Here is a 25,866-nt window from a genome sequence, read left to right as displayed (position 1 = left end):
ATGAAATTTACACTGAAAAAATGTGAGAATCCAGAGGGAGTCTTGGTCCCTTAGCTGTATTCCCCTTCTGACAGCAGCCGGCGACCTTCCCTAGTCCACCTGAATGACTATAATGGGTGTGAGAGTGCATATATGTATCCATCATTGAGTCAGGGTCTGCAGGACAGACCTCTGTAGGTGGTGACCCTGATGTGACTGAGGTCACATGTGTCAGCCTCTTGAGTAGTTGGGGCTACAGGCATGCACCACCACACCAGGCTACTTTTTAATTTCAGAGATGGAGGGCCCTGCTACGTTGCTTAGGCTGGCCTCAAACTCCTGACACAAGTGATCCTGCCACCACTACCTCCTAAGTAGCTGGGACTACCGTGCCTGGCAAGAGGGAGTTTCTTGGTGTAGCAGTGGCCAAGCAGTAGCTAAGTATCAGCACAGCTGTTCCTTGCAGTAGCCTCCACTGTAGTGGCTGCCCTGTGGCTCCCCAGGAGCTGTACTGGGCCAGTAATGAGAGCCACCGAAACTCAACCTCACTCATGTGTAGGAGCCCACTTTGGGCAGCCACAGGGTCTTTATTGTGAGGGGCACATGGGGACCAGAGATAACCATGGAAGGTGTGATCAGCCTGGCTGCCTCCTTGTAGGAGTAGGGGCCCCTTAGCTGTGCAGCTCCCTCGGGAGCAAGTGGGTACATGTGGTCCTGAGCCTCGAGTCTATGTGTTGCTCTGGATTTGCAATTCTTAGAGACCATGGTGGTCACCAACACACTCATTAACACTGGAGAATATCTGCAAGCACAGTGTACAGCTGCTTGTTGTAGGATGACGTCTGTATACCCATAGTGACAATTTGTTAAGAAAGTATTTGTAGATTAATTGATCGCTCTGGGGTCAGTCACCATTTCTCATCCAACAGAGACTGGGTGATTCTGCAGAAAGGTGTGGGAGTGGGAGGATGGCTAAGGCAGTGGATTTACAGTGGTTTTGGAGGCAGCTGCTCTGCCCCTGACTGGCTACAGAACCTTACGCAAGATTTGTCCTCTAAACTCCACTCACTCTTCTGCACAGTGGTGTGGTAACAGTGGTGTCTATCTCACAGGGCTAGTGTGAGGACTGGGCAAATACTGTTTTACAGGGTACCTGGTACATATCAAAAACCCAGTGATTGTTAGCTATTGTTTTTATCCTCTGTCCTCTCCTAGACCCTTTTGCCTCTGGGAAGATATATTTGGAGTGACTGTATGAAGATGGGCAGTTGCAGAACTGGGACAATGCATGCCCCTGCCCTGCTTACCAATAGTTAATGACGTGTATTTACTAGGAATCTTTCTGAGAGTTCATTAGCTAACAATAAGGGGGTAATATTTTGCCATTTAGGGAAATAATCGCCAGTCGAAGTCAACAGTTGGATCCAGTGACAACTCATCTCCTCAGCCCCTGAAGAGAAAAGGGAAAAAAGAAGATGTAAATTCAGAAAAACTGACGAAAGTGAAACAAAATGTAAAGTTAAAGAATTCACAAGAAACCATTCCAAACAGTGGTAAGTGTGTTATTATTATCCTAAGGCTGTGTTACAATTTTAATTCTTAAATAGATCCATTTGTTTTCCTGGGCCTCCAGAAGATATTCCTTATTGTCATATATGAGAGTTTTCAAAGAAAATTGTATTTGTGTCTGAGAGATGCTGTAGTTTTTATGCTTAGTTTTTTTGTTTTATTATTATACTTTAAGTTCTGGGGTACATGTGCAGATCGTGCAGTATTATTACATAGGTATACATGTGCCATGGTGGTTTGCTGCCTCCATCCCCCCAGCACCTACATTAGGTATTTCTCCTAATGTTATCTCTCCTCAATCTCCCCACCCCTTGCTATCGCTCCCCTAGACCCCCAACCCCCAACAGACCCCAGTGCGTGATGTTCCCCTCCCTGTGTCCATGTGTTCTCATTGTTCAGCACGCACTTATGAGTGAGAACATGCAGTGTTTCATTTTCTGTTCTTGTCAGTTTGCTGAGAATGATGGTTTCCAGCTTCATCCATGTCCCTGCAAAGGACATGAACTCATCCTTTTTTATGGCTACATAGTATTCCATAGTGAATATGTGCCACATTTTCTTTATCCAGTCTATTGATGATGGACATTTGGGTTGGTTCCAAGTCTTTGCTATTGTAAACAGTGTTGCAATGAACATACATGTACATGTGTCTTCATAATAGAACGATTTATAATCCTTTGGGTAAATACCCAGTAATGGGATTACTGTGTCAAATGGTATTACCATTTCTAGATCCTTGAGGAATTGCCACGCTGTCTTCCACAATGGTTGAACTAATTTACATTCCCACCAACAGTGTAAAAACGTTCCTATTTCTCCACATCCTTTCCAGCATCTGGGGTCTTCAGATTTTTAAATGATCGCCATTCTAACTGGCGTGAATGATATCTCGATGTGGTTTGATTTGCATTTCTCTAATGACCAGTGATGATGAGCTTTTTTTCATATGTTTGTTAGCTGCATAAATGTCTTCTTTTGAAAAGTGTCTGTTCATATCCTTCACCCTCATTGTGATAGGGTTGTTTATGCTAAGTTTTTATTTGTAATTAGATGTCGTGCCATGAGGACACTTGTTTTGAGAACAAATATATCTTGTGGTGGTATTATATTAAAAGTATGCTTTTCTTATCCTCTGCTCACACTGATACTGCTTGATTTATATTTTTACCTACAGCTGCTATGATACTGATCTCTCTTACTTGTGTGTCTGTAACCTTGCCCGTATTCATTATGATTTATTAGTCACAGATCATCTTTCCTGAAAAGTCATTTTGTTACTTACGCTGATAACCAAGAGAATGCTAAACAGACATAAAATTTTGTCAGTAAACAATAACATATTCAGCAAAATTAGATGTAGTTTCATCTTGCACTAGCAGGTGAGAGATGGTATAACATAAAATAAAAAACTGCATTAGTCCAAGATTTCATTGGTATGAGATAAAAGTATGGTAGACTAAGGAAGTATGCAATGAAAAATGTTAACTTTGATGTTAGGTTTTTGTGAACAGGGGCGATTTTTGGTTTCATTCCAAGCATGTTCTCAGAGTGGAGTGACAGTGGGGTGGGAATGGCTGGTTGGGAAGCAGACTGGTGGGAGGTGAAATGAATCCTGCTCCTCCCACCTGAGATCCCCTTACAAACCCCACCCGTGGGACAGTGAGGGGTGCCAGGAAGAGGTTTGATGGGATCCGTTTCAGAATCATGGGCAGAGCCCTATGTTCTACCTGGGAGCTCCAGCTTATTTCAAAGTCGAGATGAAGAGTCACCTTAGATTTAGAGCTAATATGAACTTCACAGCTGAGGAGACAGTTTGAACTCCTGTGAGGGTTTAGAGGAAGCTGCGCAAATGATTAAAGAGTCAGAACAAAGATGCATGGGGCTAGGTTAAAAGAACAGGCGAAATGGGTGAACCGGTTCCACAGAGGAATGGAGAGTCTAAATCACCAAAGACCTAAACGATGGAGAGGAACTGGAAGTCACGAGTCCTAGATTCTCGTCCCAGTCCCGCCATTGACTTTGGACAACTCATTTAACTTTATTTATTTAGTTATTTTTAGCTCCATTATCTATCTGCAAAATGTGGGTTCTTGATAAGATGTCTCTTTAAAGTTTTGATTATCTTTAAATTTGTACAGTTCTTCCCAGTGAGTAGAAAACAAGGAGGCTAGGGTGAAATATAGTCAGCAAATATTTACCGAGGGCCTATTTGTGACAGGAACCAAAGAAAAGAAGTCAGCCCCAAAGCACATACCTTACCTTGAGCACTAAAAATAAGAGAGGCTTTAAAAAAATTAATCCATACTAGATTGGGAAGCCCCTAAAACCTTGCGCTATGTCCTAGTAGTTTATTTCCCAGCAACTGGCACAGCTCTCATAGATATGAGGCACTTAATAAATGTTGAGTGAATGAATAATGAAAGTTTAAAAATTGTTAAGTCTCTAATACTTTAAAACCCACTATGAAACAGGACCCATTTTAAACTTTTCGTGAATTATTTTTGGTTAAAAGCCATTCCTAAGAGGTTATTTGCTTCTTTTCTGTGAGGTTCTTGTTAGCCTATGGAAATCCCAATCCTTGCTTCCAGGATATTTTTTTAAAGTCTTTAAATTAAGTAGCTGTCCTTTGGAAGAAAGAGAACGATCATCTTTTCGGGTTATCTCATTTGTAAAACGTTGGGAACACAAGAGGCTGTATTAACATAGTCCTTGTTCATAGGGAAGTAACCTTCATTAAAAAGTTGAATTATTGGCAGGCACAGGGGCTCATGCCTGTCATCCCAGCACTTTGGGAGGCCAAGGTGGGTGTGGGATTGCTTGAGTGAGACCAGCTTGGGCAACATAGCCAAACTCTGTCTCTATCAAAAAAAAAAAAAAAAAAAAAAAAAAATTAGTGGGGCATAGTGACATGGACCTGTAGTCCTAGCTACTTGGGAGGCTGAGGTGGGAGGCTCACTTGAGCCCAGAAGGTTGAGGCTGCAGTGAGCCATGATTGTGGCACTGTACTCCAGCCTGCATGACAGAAAGAGACCCTGCCAAAAAAAAAAAAAAAAAAAAAAAAGTTGAATTATTGGTCTTTTTGCTTTTGCAGAAATTCACAAGTAGTTTTTAACAACATTTGTCTTGGTGGGCATGGAGATAAAAAATTAGGTTTAATATTGAAGCATGTATTTTAAAAAGAAAAGGTGTAAGCCTTCAGCTGTTCTTTTATGTTGTCTTTAGAGAAACCTGCAGTTGTTTTAGGTAATAGCCCATTTTAAGTCTCTGTTTTCCGATGTGGTTTTCTAATGTGCAGATTGTAGGTTTTTAAACTGCTGGATCTCATTGTTACATGAAACAACTGCTGGTGTCTTTTAAAGGAAGGTTTTAGGGAGTGATTTTTTTTCCCCCCACTAATAGGCTTGTACCAGTGATCTAGAAGCACTTTGTATCTTTTTATTTGGATAGAAAGAAAATAGCACCTGGAAAATGAATCTTGTCTTCCAAAGACATTTTTTTTCCCCCAGGAAAAATGAAAAGGAGTTTTATGCAGTTCACTAGATTAAACCATCACTTGATAACTTTAAACATATTAGCTTAAATCCATACTACTGAAAATTGAGCAATTTTTTTCTTAATGGATTTCCCTGCAAATGTCTTTGACTATAGAAAATTTCCTGATTATAATATCAAGTCCCTCTCTCTCTCTCTTTCTTATTCTTTAATTCAGCCTTCATATTCATTTATTATTAAAGTTGCTTTTTACTTTAATGCCATCTATTTTAGTAATTAGAACCAAGTATGTGCTTTTGAATACTCATGTTTCAAGAGGGCTCTTATTCTTTAGAAAGGTAAAAGCGGTAAGAATTGGAAGCAAAATGAAAGTGAAGGGTGTAAGAACTCATAATAATGTAAAACATGCAAAAATTTGGTTTTAGAGATAAAATCTACATATCTTTTCCTACTTACAATGTATTTTAAGTCAGATATTAAATAAGCTGTTTAGTTTTATTTCAAAGTGATAAATTTTAGGGTTAAGCTGAATATCTATGATTATATTCTAGCATATGTTAACTTGTGCAAATGTTTGATCTAGTGTTCTTTACTTATGTACGATTTTCATTTTAATTAGAAAAAAGAGACTTCATAGGTTATCTTGATTTTTTTTTATAATTAAAACTGTAGTCACATGTTTTTTCTTTTTTTAAAAACTGCTGATATTTACTTACTCAAGTTACCAATGCTATATTAGTGAGCAATGCTTATATCAGTCTGTAGATGGCAACCTGGGTCTATTTTGTTTCATTTTTTTTTTCTTCTTTTTTTTTTTTTGACTCTGTTTCTCTCTGTAATAGTAAAGCTTAATAATTCAAGCAGAGCAGTGACATATTTCTTCAGGGAAACAAATCCCATTTTCTTTTGGTAGCCAAGATGCAAAGTAGGATTGGTTGGTGATTGATGAAGTTGGGTGTGAAATGCATTTTTAGCGTTGCATTTAAATACCAGCTTAACTGGCCAGCACATGTTTTGTTACACTTTCCACTTGAGTTGCAGTGCCTTGAGATATGCTTTAGATGCTGGTAACTAGCTGCATTCACCACTGTAACCAAAACAGTAATGATAATTGTTTTGACATAGCATTTTGGATGATTGATCATATCAACTGATATTATTAATATTAGGTACACGAAAAAATGTAGTGCTTTTAGAACTCTTGTAGAACACAAGAAGTATAGTGAATTTAGGTCTCTGTAGGAATATTGAAAAGGCTACAGAGAAAAATAGCCTGGTCTCTTTGACTTACATTGTAAGGATAATTATATTTTCAAGGCAAAGTATTAAAAAGGCAAAAATAAGAGTTGTATTCTTTTGATGGATGTGGCTCTCTTTCACTTTGCATGAGTGGGCACGCCTGTGTGCCCACACTTGGGCCAGTATTTTTCTTGATGCAAATCCTGGCTTATTCCCAGTGTGGTTCTGTGATAGTTCCCATGAAACTTGTGATTTTTAGACTCCTGATGACTGATTGGGAGCAGGTGCAGTGCCGGCAGAAGGATGTCTGAATATTATGACCTTGTTGGGTGACTGCCTTGAGCAGTCATGCTCTTGAATTTCTTAATAGCTACAACCTGCACATGGTTTGCCTGCATCGCCCCAAGCATGAAGGGTTACTGCAATTCATCCTCAGAGTTATGAGGCATTGAAACTTGAGCTTCTTTGGTTCAGCCATGAACCAGCCCAGGCACTTGCATGGTTCCCAGGCACAAGAGACTCTGAAGACAAAACCGGAAGCACATTGGGAAAATGTGCTCTCCCACGTGTCACCTCCTAAGGGGTATCAAGTACGGGAAGCAAGTGTGTAAGAAGGCACCAAGGTGACATCACCAAGGGACGCACTGGTTTTGTTTAATAAGCTAAGGTAAGATTTATGATTAATTGGTATCCCTTGCCATCACATTCACCCTGTAACAGGGAAATACAAGTTTTATTTTTTTTCTTAATTTGTGTAAATTTAAGGGAAACAAGTGCAATTTTATTACATGGATATATTGTGTCATGGTCAAGTCTGAGCTTTTAGTGTAACCATAACTTGAATAATGTAAATTGTCCCTATAAAGTAATTTCTCATCTGTCTTCCTGCTCCCACCCTTCCGAGTCTCCAGTGTCTGTCATTCTATCCTCTATGTCCATGTGTACACATTATTTAGCTCCCACTAATATGTGAGAACATGTGCCATTTGGCTTTAAATTTGCGAGTTATTTCTGTTAGGATAATGACTTCTGGTCCCATCCACATTGCTGCAAAAGACATGACTTCATTTTTTTGGCTGAATAGTATTTTATTGTGTGTGTTTATAGCTGTATCTATGTATGTGTATATCTATACATATACACACACAATATGTGTGTGTGTCTGTGTGTGTGTCTGCATACACACCACATTTTCTTTTTCCAGTTATCCATTGATGGCTACTTAGGTTGATTCCATATCTTTGCTATTGTAAATATCGCTGTGATAAATATACAAGTGCAGGTGTCTTTTTGGTATAATGATTTGTTTTCCTTTGAGTAGATATCCAGTAACAAAATTGTTGGATAGAATGAAAGTCTGTTTTCAGTTCTTTGCAGAATCTCCATGCTGTTTTCTGCAGAGACTGTACTAATGTACATTCCTACCTACAGTGTATTCATGTTCCCCTTTCTCTGCATCCTCACTAACGTCTGTCGTTTTTTGACTTTTTCAGAATAGTCATTCTGACTGGTGTACATTGGTATCACTGTGGTTTTAATTTTCATTTCTCTGATGATTAGTGATGATGTTGAGCATTTTTCAAATGCTTCTTGGCCATTTGTATGTCTTCTTTTGAAAAATGTCTGTTTATGTTCTTTGCCCACTTTTTAATGCAGCTCTTTTTGTCGTTCTTGAGCTCTTTAAATTCCTTGTAAATTCTGGAACGAATGACAAGGAAATACAGGTTTTCTGCCCCTTGGTGGATCACAACTTTCCATCTCGATGGCAATGTGTATTGTGGGATATAGGGGTCAGATTTTATTACATCAAGTACTAGTATGATAAAAATTCTTAAAATCAGCGTTTTTTCCACCTTGGTGATCCACTTATTGGAATGATAGATTGTACAGCCGATTTCTAGGACAGTGAGAGGTCTTAGTAATTTTCTTGAGGTTTATTGTGAATTCAGATTCTATTAATAAAAGTTAGTTTCAAAATGTGTACTTTGCTATCTATATTAGTACTGAGAGACTGAAAAATTGAATGCTGGCTGAATACTAGGAAGATGTATGACTCAATTTGAGTGGAATAACATACTAGACCTTTTTAGAAAAGGATTCTCTTCATATCCTGCCCTCTTAAACACTTCGCTCATTGTACAGAAAGGTGCCATGAGAGAAGCATTCTTTTACAGCGGATATACGGTTGAGACCTCTGCAGTAAATTCTTTTTGGGGTTATTTTTTCATGTAGTCCAGGGTTGAGTGTGAAGATGCTTTTTGTTTTCAAAAGGAAAAGTCTGTGAGGTGTTGAATTACAGAGATATTTTTAAACCTTTGGAAGATTTCATTCCAGAAATTCATTTTCAGTAGGTATTTTGATACCCAGATTGCATTTTCCATACAAACACCCCATAAAATTCTCCGTAAGCCATAATTCACCTTAATTATCGCATTGTGCTGCTGATGCTACATAGGTCGCCCACTGTGTGCAATGGTGTTTCTAGTGGGAAAACAAATGAGGAGTCCCACTTCAAAATGCCAAGAACTCATGGGACCCTGCTGCCGTAGGATGCAGAGCTGCCCTAGGTGGAATTACTGGTGGAGGCCAGAGCCTCCGGGTCAGGGATCCAACTGGGTTTGGGTCTGAGAGGAATGGAATGCAGAAGTGGAGGAGCCAGACCTGGAGTTACTAGGGTGGGGACACTGAGGTGTGGGCAGAGGTTTTTCTGTGTGATCCTTGGCAGGAGGATTAGCTGGGATTGCCACATCTTTATTTTTTCCCCAGCTCCAGAGTTTGGCCTGCCTGCTCCCTTTTCATAGACACTACCCATTGCTTCTAAGCAGGGCCTCTTTCCTTCTGGCCGTACCAGGAACTCCAGCAAGGTTCACAGCCTTCCCTTAATTTTGCTGCCTCCAAAGTCAGGTTGAAACTTTCTTTTTTTGTGGGGGTTGGGGTGGAGGTGCAGGGTCTCACTCTGTTACCCAGGCTGGAGTGCAGTGGCACCATCTCGGGTCACTGCATCCTTGACCTCCTGGGCTCAAGTGATCCTCCCACCTCAGCCTACCAAGTATTTGGGACTACAGGCAGGTGCCACCACACCAGGCTGATTTTTGTATTTTTTTAGATACAGGGTTCTGCCATGTCGCTCAGGCTGGTCTCAAACTCCTAAGCTCAAGTGATCTGCCCGCCTTGCGCCTCCCAAAGTGCTGGGATTACAGGTGTGAACCACTGCACCCTGCTAGGTGTGAACCTTTCTGTAGCTTACTGCAGATAATATATCCATCCACGCCAATGGTGAGTTTCTGGCATACCAAAGACTGAAGCATGATTTATCTGCTTTTCTGAAAGAAGCTGAAATTGGGTCACTCTGAGCATTTCATCCTGGAATCTGAGGAAAGGCCCAGATGGAGGCTTGGTTAGGGAAGTGTCTGATGTCATGAATGTTGGTGAGATGCCTATCATAGAGGGTGACAGGGTAAAGGGAGGAGGAAGACATAACCATGGGGTTTATTACCCTTTCTCCCTCTTCAACTCCCTGTTTCCCTTGTCAGACCTGGGGTGGCATAAAACCTGGAAAGGGCCTGGTCCTTTAGAGTACCAGCAGATCCTGGACCGTAGGTCACATGTAAAGGACACAGATAAACATTCAGCAGAGTGTTCTGCACAGAGTAGTCAGCACAGGGTCAGTGTTTGCTGATGTTTGTGTGCATGTAGGTCAGTTATACCTGTATTGTGACAATTGAAATTAAGGGCTACGGACTGTAAGCATTGAGTAATGGTACACTGCTGATACCCAGGCTTTGGAATGTCTTCATAGTGCATTTTCTTTTCTTTTTTTATTTGAGACGGAGTTTCGCTCTTGTTACCCAGGCTGGAGTGCAATGGCACGATCTCGGCTCACCGCAACCTCCGCCTCCTGGGTTCAGGCAATTCTCCTGCCTCAGCATCCTAAGTAGCTGGGATTACAGGCACGCGCCATCACGCCCAGCTAATTTTTTTTTTTTTTTGTATCTTTAGCAGAGATGGGGTTTCACCATGTTGACCAGGATGGTCTCAATCTCTTGACCTCGTGATCCACCCGCCTCGGCCTCCCAAAGTGCTGGGATTACAGGCGTGAGCCACCGCGCCTGGCCCATAGTGCATTTTCATCTGATATTTTATAAACTTCATTTACAAATACTTAGAATGGATAAACAGCATTTTCCTAGTTTAGTGAATGAGGGGGAAAAGAGGAGAAACCAGTTTACCAGAGTCAAAAGATCTATCAGTGGTTAGTGATTTCTGGAAATTGCCAGACTGACACATAGCTGCTGGTGAGGAGATGAATGTGCCTGTGTGACTGCTTGTAAGGGGAGGTGTGGGGACAAGTGAGGGAAGCCCTCATGTGTATGTATTGTGACTTGTCTTCTTTTATTGATAAAAACGTTGATGTGTCGGAGGCCGGGTGCAATTGTGGTTCATACCTGTAATCCCAGCACTTTGGGAGGCCAAGGTGGGCGGATCATAGGGTCAGGAGTTTCAGAATAACCTGACCAACGTGGTGAAACCGCGTCTCTACTAAAAATACAAAAATTAGCCGTGTGTGGTAGTGCATGCCTGTAATACCAGTTTATTCAGCTGAGGCAAGAAAATCACTTGGACCCAGGAGGTGGAGATTGCAGTGAGCCAAGATCATGCCACTGCACTCCAGCCTGGTTGACAGAGCAAGACTCCATCTCAAAAAAAAAAAAAAAAAAAAAAAAAAAAAAAAAATGTTGTATCACAGCAGACTCCGAAGCTTAGCCGGGAGATTTTGGAGAATTCCTGTTTGTCTCTTCTTCCACTCTCCAGTATTTCATACTAACTTTTTAAATGGGGGTGATTGATTTGTGTCCCTTCTGTTTTGCAGGTGGTAGGAGTTAGTCATTACTAACAAGGAGTTTTTCTCTTTTGCAGTCTGATATAACAACGGGTCTTCTCTACTTTCACACATACTAGCCGGGGACCCAGTCTGCCTTTAGCATTTACACCCTCTTTTCCAGGGTTTGGGGACCTTGAAGAAGGTAGATATTTTTGGGGGCTGACCTCTAGTTTATTTATCAAATGACCAATTTTTTTTTTTCTTTTTTAAGACGGGGTCTCACTGTGTTGCCAGGCTGGATGGAGTACAGCGGTGTGATCTCGGCTCACTGCGACTTCCGCCTCGCAGGTTCAAGCGATTCTCCTGCCTCAGTCTCCTGAATAGCTGGGACTACAGGCATGAGCCACCATACCATGCCTGGCTAGTTTTTGTAGTTTTAGTAGAGGTGGGGTTTCACCATCTTGGCCAGGATGGTCTCGGTATCTTGACCTCGTGATCCATCCCCCTCAGCCTCCCGAAGTGCTGGGATTACGGGTGTGAGCCACTACGCCCGGCCTCAAATCCTATTTTTTAAAACAGTTGCCTAAACATTCTAGGACTTAAGCTCTGCAACCCAAGCCTTTTTCTGTGTCTGAATTTCCTTCCCCCTGTTTCATGACTTTCTAGACTTACGAGCCCCATCCCCCTTTCTAGGTTCTCACTTTCATTTCTCAGTGAACCTTTATTGAGTCCCTACCGTGTATCCCACCCATTGCTAATCACCAGAGTATTTCATCTTCTGTCCTTTGTTCTAGCTGTTCAGCACTTACACATTTTCTTCCAACAATCATAATTATATCTTTATCAGTAATTTCTCCTTGGTTAAGTAGATGCAATTTACCTTTTCCATGTCAATGGCCAGACTTCATTCACTATCTGTAAATGTCAAATTATGTTGCAAGGATTGACATTTTGTTTCCTTCTGGGTATTGAGTCATTTATTAGACCTCTGTATTAATTTTGTCCTTATAGACAGTACCAGCACACTACTAGAGAACATAGGCCATTTCTGCTTCAATGTATTTAGTCCAGTGTCTGTGACAATTACTAAATACTGCTTGGCACTACGAGACAGGGAAGGAATATTTCCCCACTTACGTACTACCCTGGGACTCCTTTGTAGACTGTGGCGTCTTTTGTATATGAACTCTATTTTTATTCTTCTCTGTTGCCCTAGTTGCTTTCAAAATAAGATATAATCTTTATTGCAAATCACCATGCAGTGTGCTATCACAATGGAGATAAGGATGAAGATAAAATATCTATAAAATACCTTTGAGCTTTGTAGGTTTTAAGCTACCCATTTATTCTTATTTTATACAATTAGAGATAATACCAAATTGTTTCTGTGAAATTGGGCAAGATTTTATTTCCTTTAAAATTACATAGAGTGGCCCAGTGTAGTGGCTCATGCCTGTAATCCCATCACTTTGGGAGGCCAAGGTGGGTGGATCACCTGAGGTCAGGAGTTCAAGACCAGCCTGGCCAACATGGTGAAACCCCATCTCTACTAAAAATACAAAAATTAACCAGGTGTGGTGGCATGCGCTTGTAGTCCCAGCTACTTAGGAGGCTAAGGCAGGAGAATCACTTGAATCCTGAAGGCGGAGGTTGCAGTGAGCTGAGATTGCACCACTGCCCTCCAGCCTGGGCAATAAGAGCTTCTTGATGTTGTTAAACTGAAGGTTCTTACCCAGGGAGTTTACTGTCATTTCCTAAATTGAGTTCCATGGAGCAGTAGTTTCATGTACTTTTTTTTTGATATTTTGAGACAGAGTCTCACTCTCTAACCCACGCTGGAGTGCAGTGGCATGATCTTGGCTCACTGCATCCTGCATCTCCTGGATTCAAGTGATTCTTGTGCCTCACCTTCCTGAGTAGCTGGGATTTCAGGCGTGCACCATCACACCCAGCTAATTTTTATATTTTTAGTAAAGATGGGGTTTCACCATGTTGGCCAGGCTGGTCTTGAACTTCTGACTTCAGTTGATCCACCTGCCTCAGCTTCCCAAAGCGATAGAATTACAGGCATGAGCCAGCACGCCCGGCCAATATCGTGCACCTTTAACATATACTTCTGGTACTGGGTTTCATATTCAAGTACAAATTTGGGAAATGTTGGATGGTACAACGTTAAGCCATTTTCTCTGCTGTAGAATTTCTCAGAGCCTTTTATGTGGAAATATTCCATGCTTTCTCTTGCTTTGGATCCCTGACACTAAGGAGCATCTTGTGGGATTATTGTTCTTTAGAGCATGACTTGAGAAGCACTGGGGTACTCAAATAGGCAAAGTGCTTCCACACATTACCTGATCATTGCAGGGCTTGGGGAATTTCTGATGATAATTAAGTGAGACGTGTTTTTGCATGATTCTGATCAGATCAGTAGCTAGCATGAACAGTAGACATTTTCTGGGTGCTTACTCTGTGCCAGGGACTAGACTGGGCACTTTAAGTATATAGTGCAAGGGTTCCCTTGTGCAGTGCTCAGACCTTTGGTTCCAGTCTGCAAAGTTTGCTCTCTTGGCTTGTGGCACAGATGTTATCTTATATTTTCCTTTACTGTCACCATGAGACTGCCTTTTGTGTCTTTTCTGTGTAGATTCCATTTCCAGGGGCTTTTGTATACTTGGTTGACTCCATTTTGGCAGAATATATCCTTTAGCAATTTCTGGAGAATGACTTGAGAAATGGTCAGTATTTTTTGAGACCTAGCAAGTCTGAAAATGTTTTCATTGTACTCTCACATTGAATTTTTAGTTTGGATGGATGTAAAATTTTTGTTTTTGTTTTGTTTTTTAATTTTTATGGGCACATAGTAGGTATATATATTTACGGGATACATGAGATATTTTGATGCAGGCGTATAACTCAATAATCACATTAGAGTACATGGGGTAGCCATTACCTCAAGCATTTATCATTTATTTGTGTAACGTACACTCTAATCATACCCTTTTAGTTATTTAATAATATACAGTAAATTACTGTTGGCTGTAATCACCCTATTGTGTTTTCAAACATAAGCTCTTATTCATTGTATCTAACTACATTTTTGTACCCATTAACCATCCCCACTCTCACCCTCACTATCCTTCCCAACCCGGTAACCACCATTCTATTCTGTATCTTCATGAGTTTAATTGTTTTACTTTTCAATGTGTTCTTGGCACCTTTGTCAAAAATGAGTTTATTGTAGATGTATGGATTTATTTCTGGGCTCTCTATTCTGTTGCATTGGTCTGTGTGTCTGTTTTTAGCCAATACTATGCTGTTTTGGTTAGGTAGTATTGTTTGAAGTTAATGTGATTCCTCCAGTTTTGTTCTGTTTGCTCAGAATGGCTTTGGCTTTTCTGGGTCTTTTGTGGTTCCATATAAATGTTAGAATTATTTTTCCTATTTCTGTGAAGAATGTCATTGGTATTTTGATAGGAATTACATTGTATCTGCAAGTTGCTTTGGGTAGTATGGACATTTTAACAATATTGATTATTCTAATCCATGAATATGGAATATCTTTCCCTTTTCTGTGTCCTCTTCAATTTCTTGCATCTATGTTTTACAGGTTTTATTGTAGAGATGTTTCACTTCTTTGGTTAAGTTTTTTCCTAAGTATCTTATTTTATTTTCTCTGATTTTAAGCATTTGGGTCTCCTTTCTCTTTTTTTTTGTTAGTCTGGCTAAAGATGTATCAGTTTTATTTTTTTAACTAACTTTTAATTTCATTGATCTTTTGTGTTTTTTGTTTCAATTTCATTTATTTCTGCTCTGTTCTTATTTCTTTTCTTCTATTAGTTTTGAATTTGGTTTGCTTGTGTGTGCTTTCCTAGTTCTTCAAGAAACATCATTATGGGATTTAATTGAAATTTCTTTTTTCCTTTTTTGATGTAGGCATGTATAGCTGTCAACTTTCCTCTTAGTATTGCTTTCACTATATCCCATACATTTTGTTAGGCTGCATTTTCATTTTCATTTGCTTCCAGAAATTCTTTCATTTTCTTCTTAATTTACCCATTGATCTACTGGTCATTTAGGAGTGTATCATTTAGTTTCCATGTACTTATACAGTTTCCAAAGTTCTTCTTGTTACTGATTTCTAGTTTTATTTCATTGTCAGAGAAGATACTTGATAAGATATCTTTTTTTTTTTTTGGAGTTTTTTTTTTTAGGACTTGCTTTGTGACCTAACATATCATCTGTCCTTGAGAATGATCCATTTGGTGGGGAGAAGAATGTGTATTCTGCAGCTGTTGTATAAAGTGGTTCATATATATCTGTTAGGTCCATTTAGTCTGTTGTGCATATAAGTCCAACGTTTCTTTGTTGGTTTTCTGTCTGGATGACATGTCCAATAATGAAAGTGGGGATGTTGAAGTCTTCAGCTATTATTGTATTGGGGTCTATCTCTCTCTTTAAAAATACTTGCTTTATATATCTGGGTGCTCCAGTATTGGCTGTGTATGTATTTTCAATTCTTATATCCTCTTGCTGAATTAACTCCTTTATTATTATATAATGATCTTCTCCATCTCTTTTTACAGTTTTTTTTCTCTTTTTTGTAGAGATGAGGTTTTGCCATGTTGCCCAGGCTGGTCTTGAATTCCTGGGCTAAAGTGATCTGCCCACCTTGGCCTCCCAAAATGCTGGGATTACAGGTGTGAGCCGTCATACTTGACCTCTCTTTAGAGTTTTTGTCTTGAATTCTATTTTGTCTGATGTAAGTATAGCTATTTTTGCTAAGTTATGGTTTCCATCTGCATGGAATATACTTTTGTTATCTCTTTATTTTCAGTTTGTGTGTGTCTTTACAGATGAAGTGTGTTTCTTGTAGGCAACAGATTGTTGGGTCTTTTTTTTAAAAAAAAAACACATCAATTTATCCACTCTTTATTGATAGCAGAGTTTAGTCTGTTTACATTTAATCTTATTGATAAGTAAAGGCTTACTCTTTCCATTTTGTTGTTTTCTGGTTGTTTTGTGGTCTTCCTTCTTTTTCTTCTGTCTTCCTTTTAGTGAAGATGATCTTCCCTGGTGGTATGTTTTAGTTTATTGCTTTTTGTTTTTTATATATCTGTTGTAGGTTTTTTTGACTTGAGGTTACTATGAGGCTTGCAAACACTATCCTATAAAACCAATTATTTTAAACAAACAGCTTAGCACTAATTTCAAAAACTAACAAAGAAAGAGAAAATTAATAAAAACTATATAGTTTAACCTCATCCTCCTCACTTTTAATCATATTATTATTTCTATTTATAGCTTGTTATACTGTCTATGTCTTGAAAAGTTTTTGTAGTTACTTTTGATAGGTTCACCTTTTAGTATTTTAACTGAAGGCATTACCAGTTTACATATCACAATTACAGTGGTGGAATATTCTGTGTTTGCACACTTACATTAGCAGTGAGTTTCACAATTACAGTGGTGGAATATTCTGTGTTTGCACACTTGCCATTAGCAGTGAGTTTCACAATTACAGTGGTGTAATATTCTGTGCTTGCACACTTACCATTAGCAGTGAGTTTCACAATTACAGTGGTGTAATATTCTGTTTGCACACTTACCATTAGCAGTGAGTTTCACAATTACAGTGGTGTAATATTCTGTTTGCACACTTACCATTAGCAGTGAGTTTCACAATTACAGTGGTGTAATATTCTGTGTTTGCACACTTACCATTAGCAGTGAGTTTCACAATTACAGTGGTGTAATATTCTGTTTGCACACTTACCATTAGCAGCGAGTTTCACAATTACAGTGGTGTAATATTCTGTTTGCACACTTACCATTAGCAGTGAGTTTCACAATTACAGTGGTGGAATATTCTGTGTTTGCACACTTGCCATTAGCAGCGAGTTTCACAATTACAGTGGTGGAATATTCTGTGATTTGCACACTTGCCATTAGCAATGAGTTTCACAATTACAGTGGTGTAATATTCTGTTTGCACACTTACCATTAGCAGCGAGTTTCACAATTACAGTGGTGGAATATTCTGTGTTTGCACACTTGCCATTAGCAGCGAGTTTCACAATTACAGTGGTGGAATATTCTGTGTTTGCACACTTGCCATTAGCAGCGAGTTTCACAATTACAGTGGTGGAATATTCTGTGTTTGCACACTTGCCATTAGCAGCGAGTTTCACAATTACAGTGGTGGAATATTCTGTGTTTGCACACTTGCCATTAGCAGTGAGTTTTGCAGCTTCAGGTGATTTCTCAATGCTCATTAATGTCCTTTGCTTTTTGATGGAAGAACTACCTTTAGCATTTCTTGTAAGACGGATCTGGTATTGATAAAATCCCTCAACTTTCGTTTGTCTGGGAAAGTAGCTCTCCTTCATGTTTGAAGGATACTTTTGCTGGATATAGTTTTCTAGGATAAAATTATTTCTATTTATTTATTTATTTATTTATTTATTTATTTATTTATTTATTTATTTTGGAGTTAGTCTCACTCTGTCACCCAGGCTGGAGTGTAATTTTTTTTTTTCCTTCAGCACTTCAAGTATGTCATGCCCCTCTCTCTTGGCCTGCCAGGCTGCCAGTGTGAAGTCTGCTACCAGCTGTATTTCAGCTGCTTTGTATGCTGTTTTTTTTCTCTTGCTGCTTTTAGGACATTTTCTTTATCCTTGAGCTTTGGGAGTTTTAATATCAAATGTCTTGAGGACATCTTATTGGGTTGAACCTGCTTGGTGTTCTATAACCCTCTTGTACTTGAATATTGATATCTTTCTCTACATTTGGGAAGTTCTCTGTTAACTAGTCTTTGAGTAAACTTTTTACTCAAGTTTCCCTCTCTACCTCTTCTTGAAGGTCAGTAACTCTGAGATTTGCCCTTTAGCAGCTGTTGTCTAGCTCTTGTAAGTTTGCTTCATTCTTTTAAATTCTTTTTTGTTTTGTCTCCTCTCAGTGTATATTTTCAAATAACTTGTCTTCTAGCTAATTTTATTTTTCCACTTGATCAGTTCTGCTGTTGAGCGACTTTGATGCATTCTTCTGTATGTCAAATGAATTTTTCAGCTCTAGAATTTCTGTTTTATTAAAACAAACAACTTAAATCTTATTAAATTTATCTGCTGGAATTCTGACTGCCTCCTCTGTTATCTTGAATTTCATTGAGTTTCTTCAAAACAGCTGTTTTGAATTCTCTGAAAGATCGTGTATCTGTATCACTCTGGAACTGTCGTTGGTGCCTTATTTAGTTCGTTTGGTGTGGCCGTGTTTTCCTGGATGGTCTTGATGCTTTGGATGTTTGTTGATGTCTGGGCATTGAACTGTTAGTTATTTGTTGTAGTCTTCACAGTTTTGGCTTGTTTGTACCCATCTTTCTTGAGAAGGCTTTCTAGGTATTTAAACGGTATTGCATGTTGTAATCTAAGTCTTTGGTCACTGCAGTTGTATCTGCATTGGGGGGGACCTCAAGCCCAATAATGCTGTGACTCTTGCAGAGTCATAGAAGTACTGCCTTGATGATTTGGGGTAAGATCCAAGAGAACTCCCTGGATTACCAGGCAGGGAGTCTTTTTCCCTGTTCTTACTTTCCTGCAAACAAATGGAGTCTCTCTTCATACTGAGCTGCCTGGATCCTGGGGGAGGGGTGACACAAGAGCCCATGTGGCCACCACCACTGGGACTGCACTGGATCAGACCTAAAGCCAGTACAGCATCGGGTCTTGCATAAGGCCCGCAGTGACCACTGCCTGGCTATTGCTGATGTTCACCCAGACCCAGGGGCTCTTCGGTCAGCAAGTGGTGAATCCAGCCAGAACCACATGTCCTTCCCTTCAAGGCGATAAGCTCCTCTCCCTGCTGACCCAGGGTGGGTTTTCTTCTGGCCCAGGGTGTGTGTGGAAATGTCATCTGGGAGCTAGGGACTGGAATGAGTGCATCAGGGCTCTGCCTGGTACCCTATCCTACTGTAGCTGAGTTGGTTTACAAGTTGCAAGACAAAGTCGTCTTTACTCCCCTGCCTCCTCTCCTCTAGCAGAAAGAAGGAATATCTCCAAAAGCTGTGAGCTGCACTGCTTGGGGCTGGGGGAGAGGTGGCACAAGCCCTCCCTTAGCCACCTGGCTGGTGTCTCACTAGGTTGTGTGCACCCCAAGTCCACTGGCTCCAAGGCCAGCGTAGCTCCAGGGCTTTCCTAGGAGTTGCAGCCTTTGTGGCCTAGACTGCCTTTCAAATTTATTTAAGTTTATGAGGTTTATTTAAGAACTCTAGTGCTTTAGCCCTCAGTGATGGGGCTAGTTTGAACTCAGGTTCCGACTGCTGGGATGGACCATTCCCCTCTGACTGGGGCTGGTCTAAATGCTACCTCCATGGGCACTGGCTCAATTCTGCCTCACATTGCTTTCTGCTGTGACAGGGCAACACTGAGTTACAATGAGAAGTCTCACAATTACCGTGCTCTCCCTCCCGCGAGCACACAGATTCTCTCTCCATGTCACAGAGCTGCTGATGGGGGATGGGGGCAGGGTGGTGTAGGCAATTCAAGACTGTCTTTCCTACCATCTTCAGTGCCTTTCTCCTTGATATGCTGTTAAAACCAGGCACTGTGATTGCTTACCTGATTTTTGTTTTTTATGAAGGGGGTTTCTTGTGTGGATGGCTGTTCAATTTGGCCTTCCTGTTGCAGGGTGGACAGTGATTGCTGGAGGGTTTTACTTGGCCATGTTGCTCCCCCTAGTTTCCTGACATAGACTTTTTGGTTGGAAATACTTTTCAGTTGGAATATTGAATGGCCTACTTCATTGATTGTTGATGATCATTGCAGCTGTTAAGATATCTGATGCCTGTTTATCTTAATTTGGGTTTCACTGAAAGCTATGCTTAGCAGATGAGGAGCTGAGTAAAGGACTTGGGTGCATGTAATTCATTTGGGAATTGACCTTGGAAAGCAGGGGCAGGTAAGACAGAAGGATGAGAAAAGTCAGTAAGGAGGGGCATTATTGAAAAAAAGTTACTCCTGTGGGCAATTGCACTCAGTCCTGCTGGGACCCTCTCAGAGAGCCCATGAAACACACCTTAGAATTGTCCCATGCAGGATCAAGGAAACTGGGATGTCTGTCTGCCAATTACAGCCCATGAGGGCTTTACTTGGAGCATTACCTCGCTGGCATTCCAGTCCACCCCATACTCAGGCTGCACATGGTTATCTGGCCAGAGAAGGGATTCAGAGAGACTGAGAAACTTGAGGTAGAAAGACCTCAAAGCATATGAGAACTGTTCACCAAAGCTGCCACAGAACTTTGGCTTGGGCTAAGAGGTTACAAACCTTGTGTGCATAAGATTAGTAACAATAAAAAAAGCACTGACATCTCAGATCTGAAACAAAGGTAGAGACATTCTGTAGAGTAATTGAACACCAAAAAAAAAAAAAAAAGTCAGAAAATTGATTTAAAATGTACTTAATGAAGGATATGGTGAAGATATTAACTGAGAATTCAAAAATTGTTCTTTTTGTATGAGGTGAAAATTTTGCAATCTTAAAATGAATTAGTGTTCTTCTGTAACTGCAGAATAGTTTAAAAGATCCAATTAAAAGAATAGACAGTTCCCATGTCAGACTAGACAAAGAATGTCTTAGGAGCAAAAGGGAACAATCACTGTTTCTCTTAAATAAAAGAATTCTGTCATTTACCCCTCATTGGTACCAGAGTTCTCAATAATTCAATCCAATTTTGGAATAAGCAGTGTGGGCTGTCATTGTTCTGGGAGACAAGAAGAGTAGCCTCCCAGGACGAAAACTTGAAAGGAACCAGTGAGCACCATCATTGACAAATGGTCTCCATATTTTCTCTGGCACTTTCTGTCCCAGCATATTTGAGATTTATTACATTTTCAATTTGGTAAGGTTTGCTAACTAAAACAGAGTTCCACACCTAATTAGTACAGCACTCTCTAACTTTTAAATGGATGAGTTCACCTCTTAGAAATTTTTATTTTCTGAGCAAGCCTCAGACAGAAGGGACAGAGGAATAAAGCTTTTTTAGTAGCTAGATGGGTATAAGGCAGCTGTTCAACTGTGAGGCAAGCTGCCTGTTTAATTTTTAGAAATTAGTTGGGAGAATAATCAAATTCTCTTTAGACTTTATTCCTACATTCACCCTGAGGTTATAATTTAGAAACATGATTCTGGTTATTTAGCATTTTTATAATAATGGAACGTTAATGAATATGACTGAGAAAACACTTTCGTAAAGTAGAAAGTACCAAAAGAGGCAGTATCTATGTAAGGGATGTGAATTAGTTTGGAGTGGTCTCCAAGTCAGAGATCAGGAACTTTAGTACCAGAAATGAGAAAACCTAGAGATGAGAGGTGGGAAACAGCAACCCGCTGTTGTCTCCTCCCCTTCCCAAGACTCAGTTGCCACTCTGGTCTGAAGCCAAAAGCTGAAGTTTCTTGGAAGATGATAAAAAGGTTAAAAGAAGGTCAGTAGGATTAGAAAGGAGTAGAAGGAGAGAGGGAAGAAAAAAGTTAGCTGGGCAGACAGAACCATTTCTTGTGTTAACAAAAATTTTAAAAACTAAATATAACCTTAAGCGTTTGTTCTCTTTAACACCAGTTAGCTTCTAGGTTACTCTCTTTACTTGTAAGCTCCACTGAATTTTATTGTCAGCATGGTGAGTACGGAGAGGAGAGGCATAAAAATGGGGAAAAAAACCCACTATGGTTTGTTTTCTTCTCATTAAACTTAAAATTGAATTGGAGCCTCAGAAGTGTTTCTAAGTCAAGGTAGGATATTGCAAGAACAAAATAGAGTAACCGAACAAGGCTTTGAGAGCACAGGGGAGACAGGTTAAATCTGACTACTGAGACTGGGAATTCATATTTATTTGAGAGAGGAGGTTCTAGGCATAGAATTTTGAAAAAAGTAGAAAATAAAACCAGAACCAGTTTCAGCATTTAAATCTCTAATGCATTTTAAACCAAGAGTAGTTAAATGTTAATTAACCCTCCAAATTGGAAATTTAATTTAATATGAGCAAGAAAGGGGAGGGATTGTTCAGAAATTTGCTTTTTGGACAATAGAGAATTGCTGTTTTTGTTTTCTTTTTGATGTTGGGAAGGGTTTTCCTTGCTAGTTTAACCTTATAATGTTCTTTTCATATGGTTTTTCACATTAGATTAAAAGTTGCCATGCACTCTTCTAAAAATCATAATGGTGACTGTGAATATCACTATTTACTCTAAAGACCATCACTTACTAAACAAAAAAACTTTCATTTTTAATTATTGGTATCCCTCACTGAAAGGCCCTTGACACGTTCTCAACAGCTTCTTTATAGATCTGAGTCAGGAAACAAATTTCTTCTTACATAAAGACCCAGATTTCTGACTACTTGAAATTTTTACCTTCATTTGTCACCTGCATCCTGCATGCACACATTAAAAAAAAAATTCTCCAAGCTCTGGATTCCTCCTACATGCTCTGTTTTTCACATATGCCCTATCTCAGGATATCACCCAGCTAAAAATCTGAGTGAGACCCATGTTTGTGGAAAGGGGGAAAAGGAGAGGAGTCATAGTATAAACAAAAGTTCTCTGAAAAGGAATTTTGAGGAAAGACTATTCCTGTGAACAGTTTGCAAACCAAGGACATGCAGCCTTTAGTGCAAAATGAAGATGTGTTCCAGAGAACAAAGGGAGGGTTCAGGTTTTATAGCACAAGTTCCTGCCCAGGTTTATTTATGCAAATGAAGGATTCAAACTTGCTTAGCTCCTATTGGTTGGTACAGTGGAGCCCTGATTGGTTGAGGCAGGTGAGCTCTGATTGGTTGGTTCAGGTGACTCAGAGAGTCCCAAAGTTGAACAGAAGTGTGGTTTTTCTGGGAGCTCAGAGTTATATGTATGTGACCTCTGGTCAGCAAATGACTACTTGGCTCTATTTTAAATTTAGACCCAGTGAGTGACTCAGGATTCATTTTGAAGGATTGGCTCTCTGAGGTTCACATTTGTTAACAATAGTTTATGTATTGTGCTAATTCAGTACTTTAGCAGTCCTTGCCTTATTCCTTTCTAATCCCCTCTATGTCTTCCTTTACACAGTTTTAATCTAGTTAACTTTGGAGTCATCCTACATTTTTCCATGCCTCATTCTTCACACCCAGTCAGAGCTAATTTTCATTGATTCCACTTTCTCAGAGTCTCTTGAATGTGGCCCTTCCTGGCCATCCCTGATTTAAGCTCCTTATTTTTAAGGAGCAGACTACTAAAGCCTTTTTTCCAGATAGCCTCCGAGCTCCCTCCCTATCTGTCCGTCACAGCTCTACCAGAATGCTCTAAATACACAAAACTTTTCTGATGTCATTTCTTTAGAAGCTTCTCACTTTCATGGCCGTTCTTTCCAACTTCGTCTTCCACAAGCCTCCCTACATGAACATCTAGCGTACAAAACATTTTAGAGTTTCTCGATTGCATGTCTTTTGTATGTCTCTTTGCAACTGTGAGAATACTCATAACTTTATTCTCCTTAAGACTAATGGTGGTGTCATCTCTTCTGTAAGATCTGTCCTGAGACTCCCAGAGTGGAGCTTTCTCTTTGCTCTGCCTCCTACTGGGACATAACTCTACAGCAGGCGTATCACGTTGTAATTGAACGGGTTGCTGTCATGCCCTTTCTCTCCACTGGTAGTCAACTCTTTGAGAGCCAGGACTCCCCCTTCTTGTCTTTTTCATCTTTGTGAGCCCATCATCTGGCTTGGTTTGTAACACATAGCTCTCTGAAGAGCTTGAGGAGAGAATGACTGAGTTTTTTCACACATTGTATACTTTTTGCCATGTTTTTATTTGAAAGTTAGGCATTACGATTATTTATGATGATTCTTCTTAATCTAGTTAAGCTTGATTAAATCAGATTGGCCAATCAAATATTTCCCAGTGGCACTGAGATTAACAGAGTCTCCATCACAATGTTGAGGCAAAGTAGATATATATCTATATAACCAGAGGCATTTTATTTAAATGCAAGGAGAAGTAATAGGTTAGAGAAAAGACCATTTATTTGACTTAAGAAATCAATATTAGAGCTTACATAGAATATATGGCTCTGTGTAGAGAAAACTGAAAAATTAATCTTGTTATAATTTTATTAGAAAGTCCACGTGGTCGAGTGGCCCCAGAACTGGTGCACTGTGCTGCCAAGATAACAGCCTTAGGAAGATACCAGTAAAAAATGGAGCCTATTAAAACCAAACCGAGTTGATGAATTTTTCTCAATTTATAATGTAAAATTATTCTTCGTGTAGTGCTGTCTGCATGATATCGGATTTTCCATTATTAGAGGATTTAAAAGCCACTTTAGACTAAATGTTATTTACATTTCTAATTTCTCACATTATATGATGGGGCATAACTTTAAATAGTGGCCTCCCAAACACATTTTAAAGACACAATTGTTAGCTTTCTGATGAATCTTTCTTCTTTTACATCTTTTTTTTTTTTCTCATGTACTCTATTCTCTTTGAATCCAACTAGCAGAAATACCCAGCATGTGAAGATTCTTCTCATTATCTGAGCATCTAATTTTTTATACAGACACAAATACATGCAACATGGGCACATTTTTAAAAAAAACCTTTTTTTTTTTAAATTAAAAAAACCTTTTTTTTTAAATTACTTGATTATCTCTGTAAAGAATATAATTTGAAAAAAATTTAAAATTTTAAGAAAGTAACATAAAAATAAGCTTTTTCTTTGTATGTAATGTGCATACAAAAGAGTGCTTAAACCATAAGTATTTTTATGAATGTCCACAGATGAAATAGACCTAATGTAATCAATAGTCAGACAAAAAAATACTACATGTCCAGCGTCTCAGAAGCCCCTCCTCCTGCATCTTTCTAGATATCACCCCAGGAAGAAAACCTTGATTCTGACTTCAGTTTTTCTTTTTTTAAACTTTTAAAAATAAAACCATATACTATGTTGTAAACTTTTATGCTTGGTTTTCTTTTACTCGAAGTTATTCTTCTGTTTTGTTGCCTATAACAATAGTTTGTTATTCTTATAGCAGCATGGGATTCCACGTGTGACTGTACCCCGCTTTGTGCAGACCCCAATTGATGGGAGTTTTGTGTTGTTTACAGTTTGGGGCTTGAATGAGTAGTGCTACTATAAAAGATTTTTCTGTTTTCCTTTGGTCAGCATGTGTATTTCTGTTGAATTGCTGGGCCACATGATAAGCATATTTCATCTTTAGTAGATATTGTCAAACACTGTTCCAAAGAGCTCGTACTAGTTCACACTTCTGAACTAGTATGAAATTTCATGTATGAAAATTCAAGTTGCTGCACAGCCTCACCAACTCTCATTATTGTCAGTTAAAAGAATAATTTAGCCATTGTAGCAGATGAGTAGTGGCATCTCATTGTGGTTTTAATGTCAATTGCCTGATGAATCGTAAGAATTTGAATACCTTTTCATATATGTTTTGGTCATTCTGAAGTGCTTTTTAGTAAGGCTCCTATTCAAGTCTCCTGTCCATTTTCTGTTGTATTGTCTGCCTTTTTCATATTGATTTGTAAGAGTTCTTTATATGTGATTCCTTTATAGAACACATGTATCAAAAATATATTTTCTCATTCTGTGGTTTGTCTTGTCACTTCTGAATGACTTTTTTTGTGTGTAACAGAAGTCTTTCATCTTAACAAAGTATAATTTATTAACTTTTTCCTTAGGATTAGTGTTTTCTGTGTCTGGTTATAAAAAAAAAAAACATATCTT

The 25,866-nt window shown here is 39.3% G+C and overlaps 1 protein-coding gene across 1 annotated transcript in view; it reads left to right on the top strand.

The window, feature by feature from the left end:
- Positions 1 to 25,866, top strand: part of DCDC2 (doublecortin domain containing 2) — a 199,110-nt gene that overhangs the window by 77,119 nt on the left and 96,125 nt on the right. The window contains exon 7 of the mRNA XM_012458520.3: positions 1,370 to 1,532. Coding sequence (XP_012313943.2) covers positions 1,370 to 1,532 — 163 coding nt within the window. The remainder of the gene's footprint in view (positions 1 to 1,369; positions 1,533 to 25,866) is intronic.

This window comes from Aotus nancymaae, unplaced genomic scaffold (assembly GCF_030222135.1).
Source record: "Aotus nancymaae isolate 86718 unplaced genomic scaffold, 86718_ANA_hifiasm-v0.15.2.pri h1tg000051l, whole genome shotgun sequence".
Taxonomy (NCBI): domain Eukaryota; kingdom Metazoa; phylum Chordata; class Mammalia; order Primates; family Aotidae; genus Aotus; species Aotus nancymaae.
The sequence above is the reverse complement of the archived record's forward strand: the minus strand, read 5'-3'. Positions and strand labels throughout refer to the sequence as shown.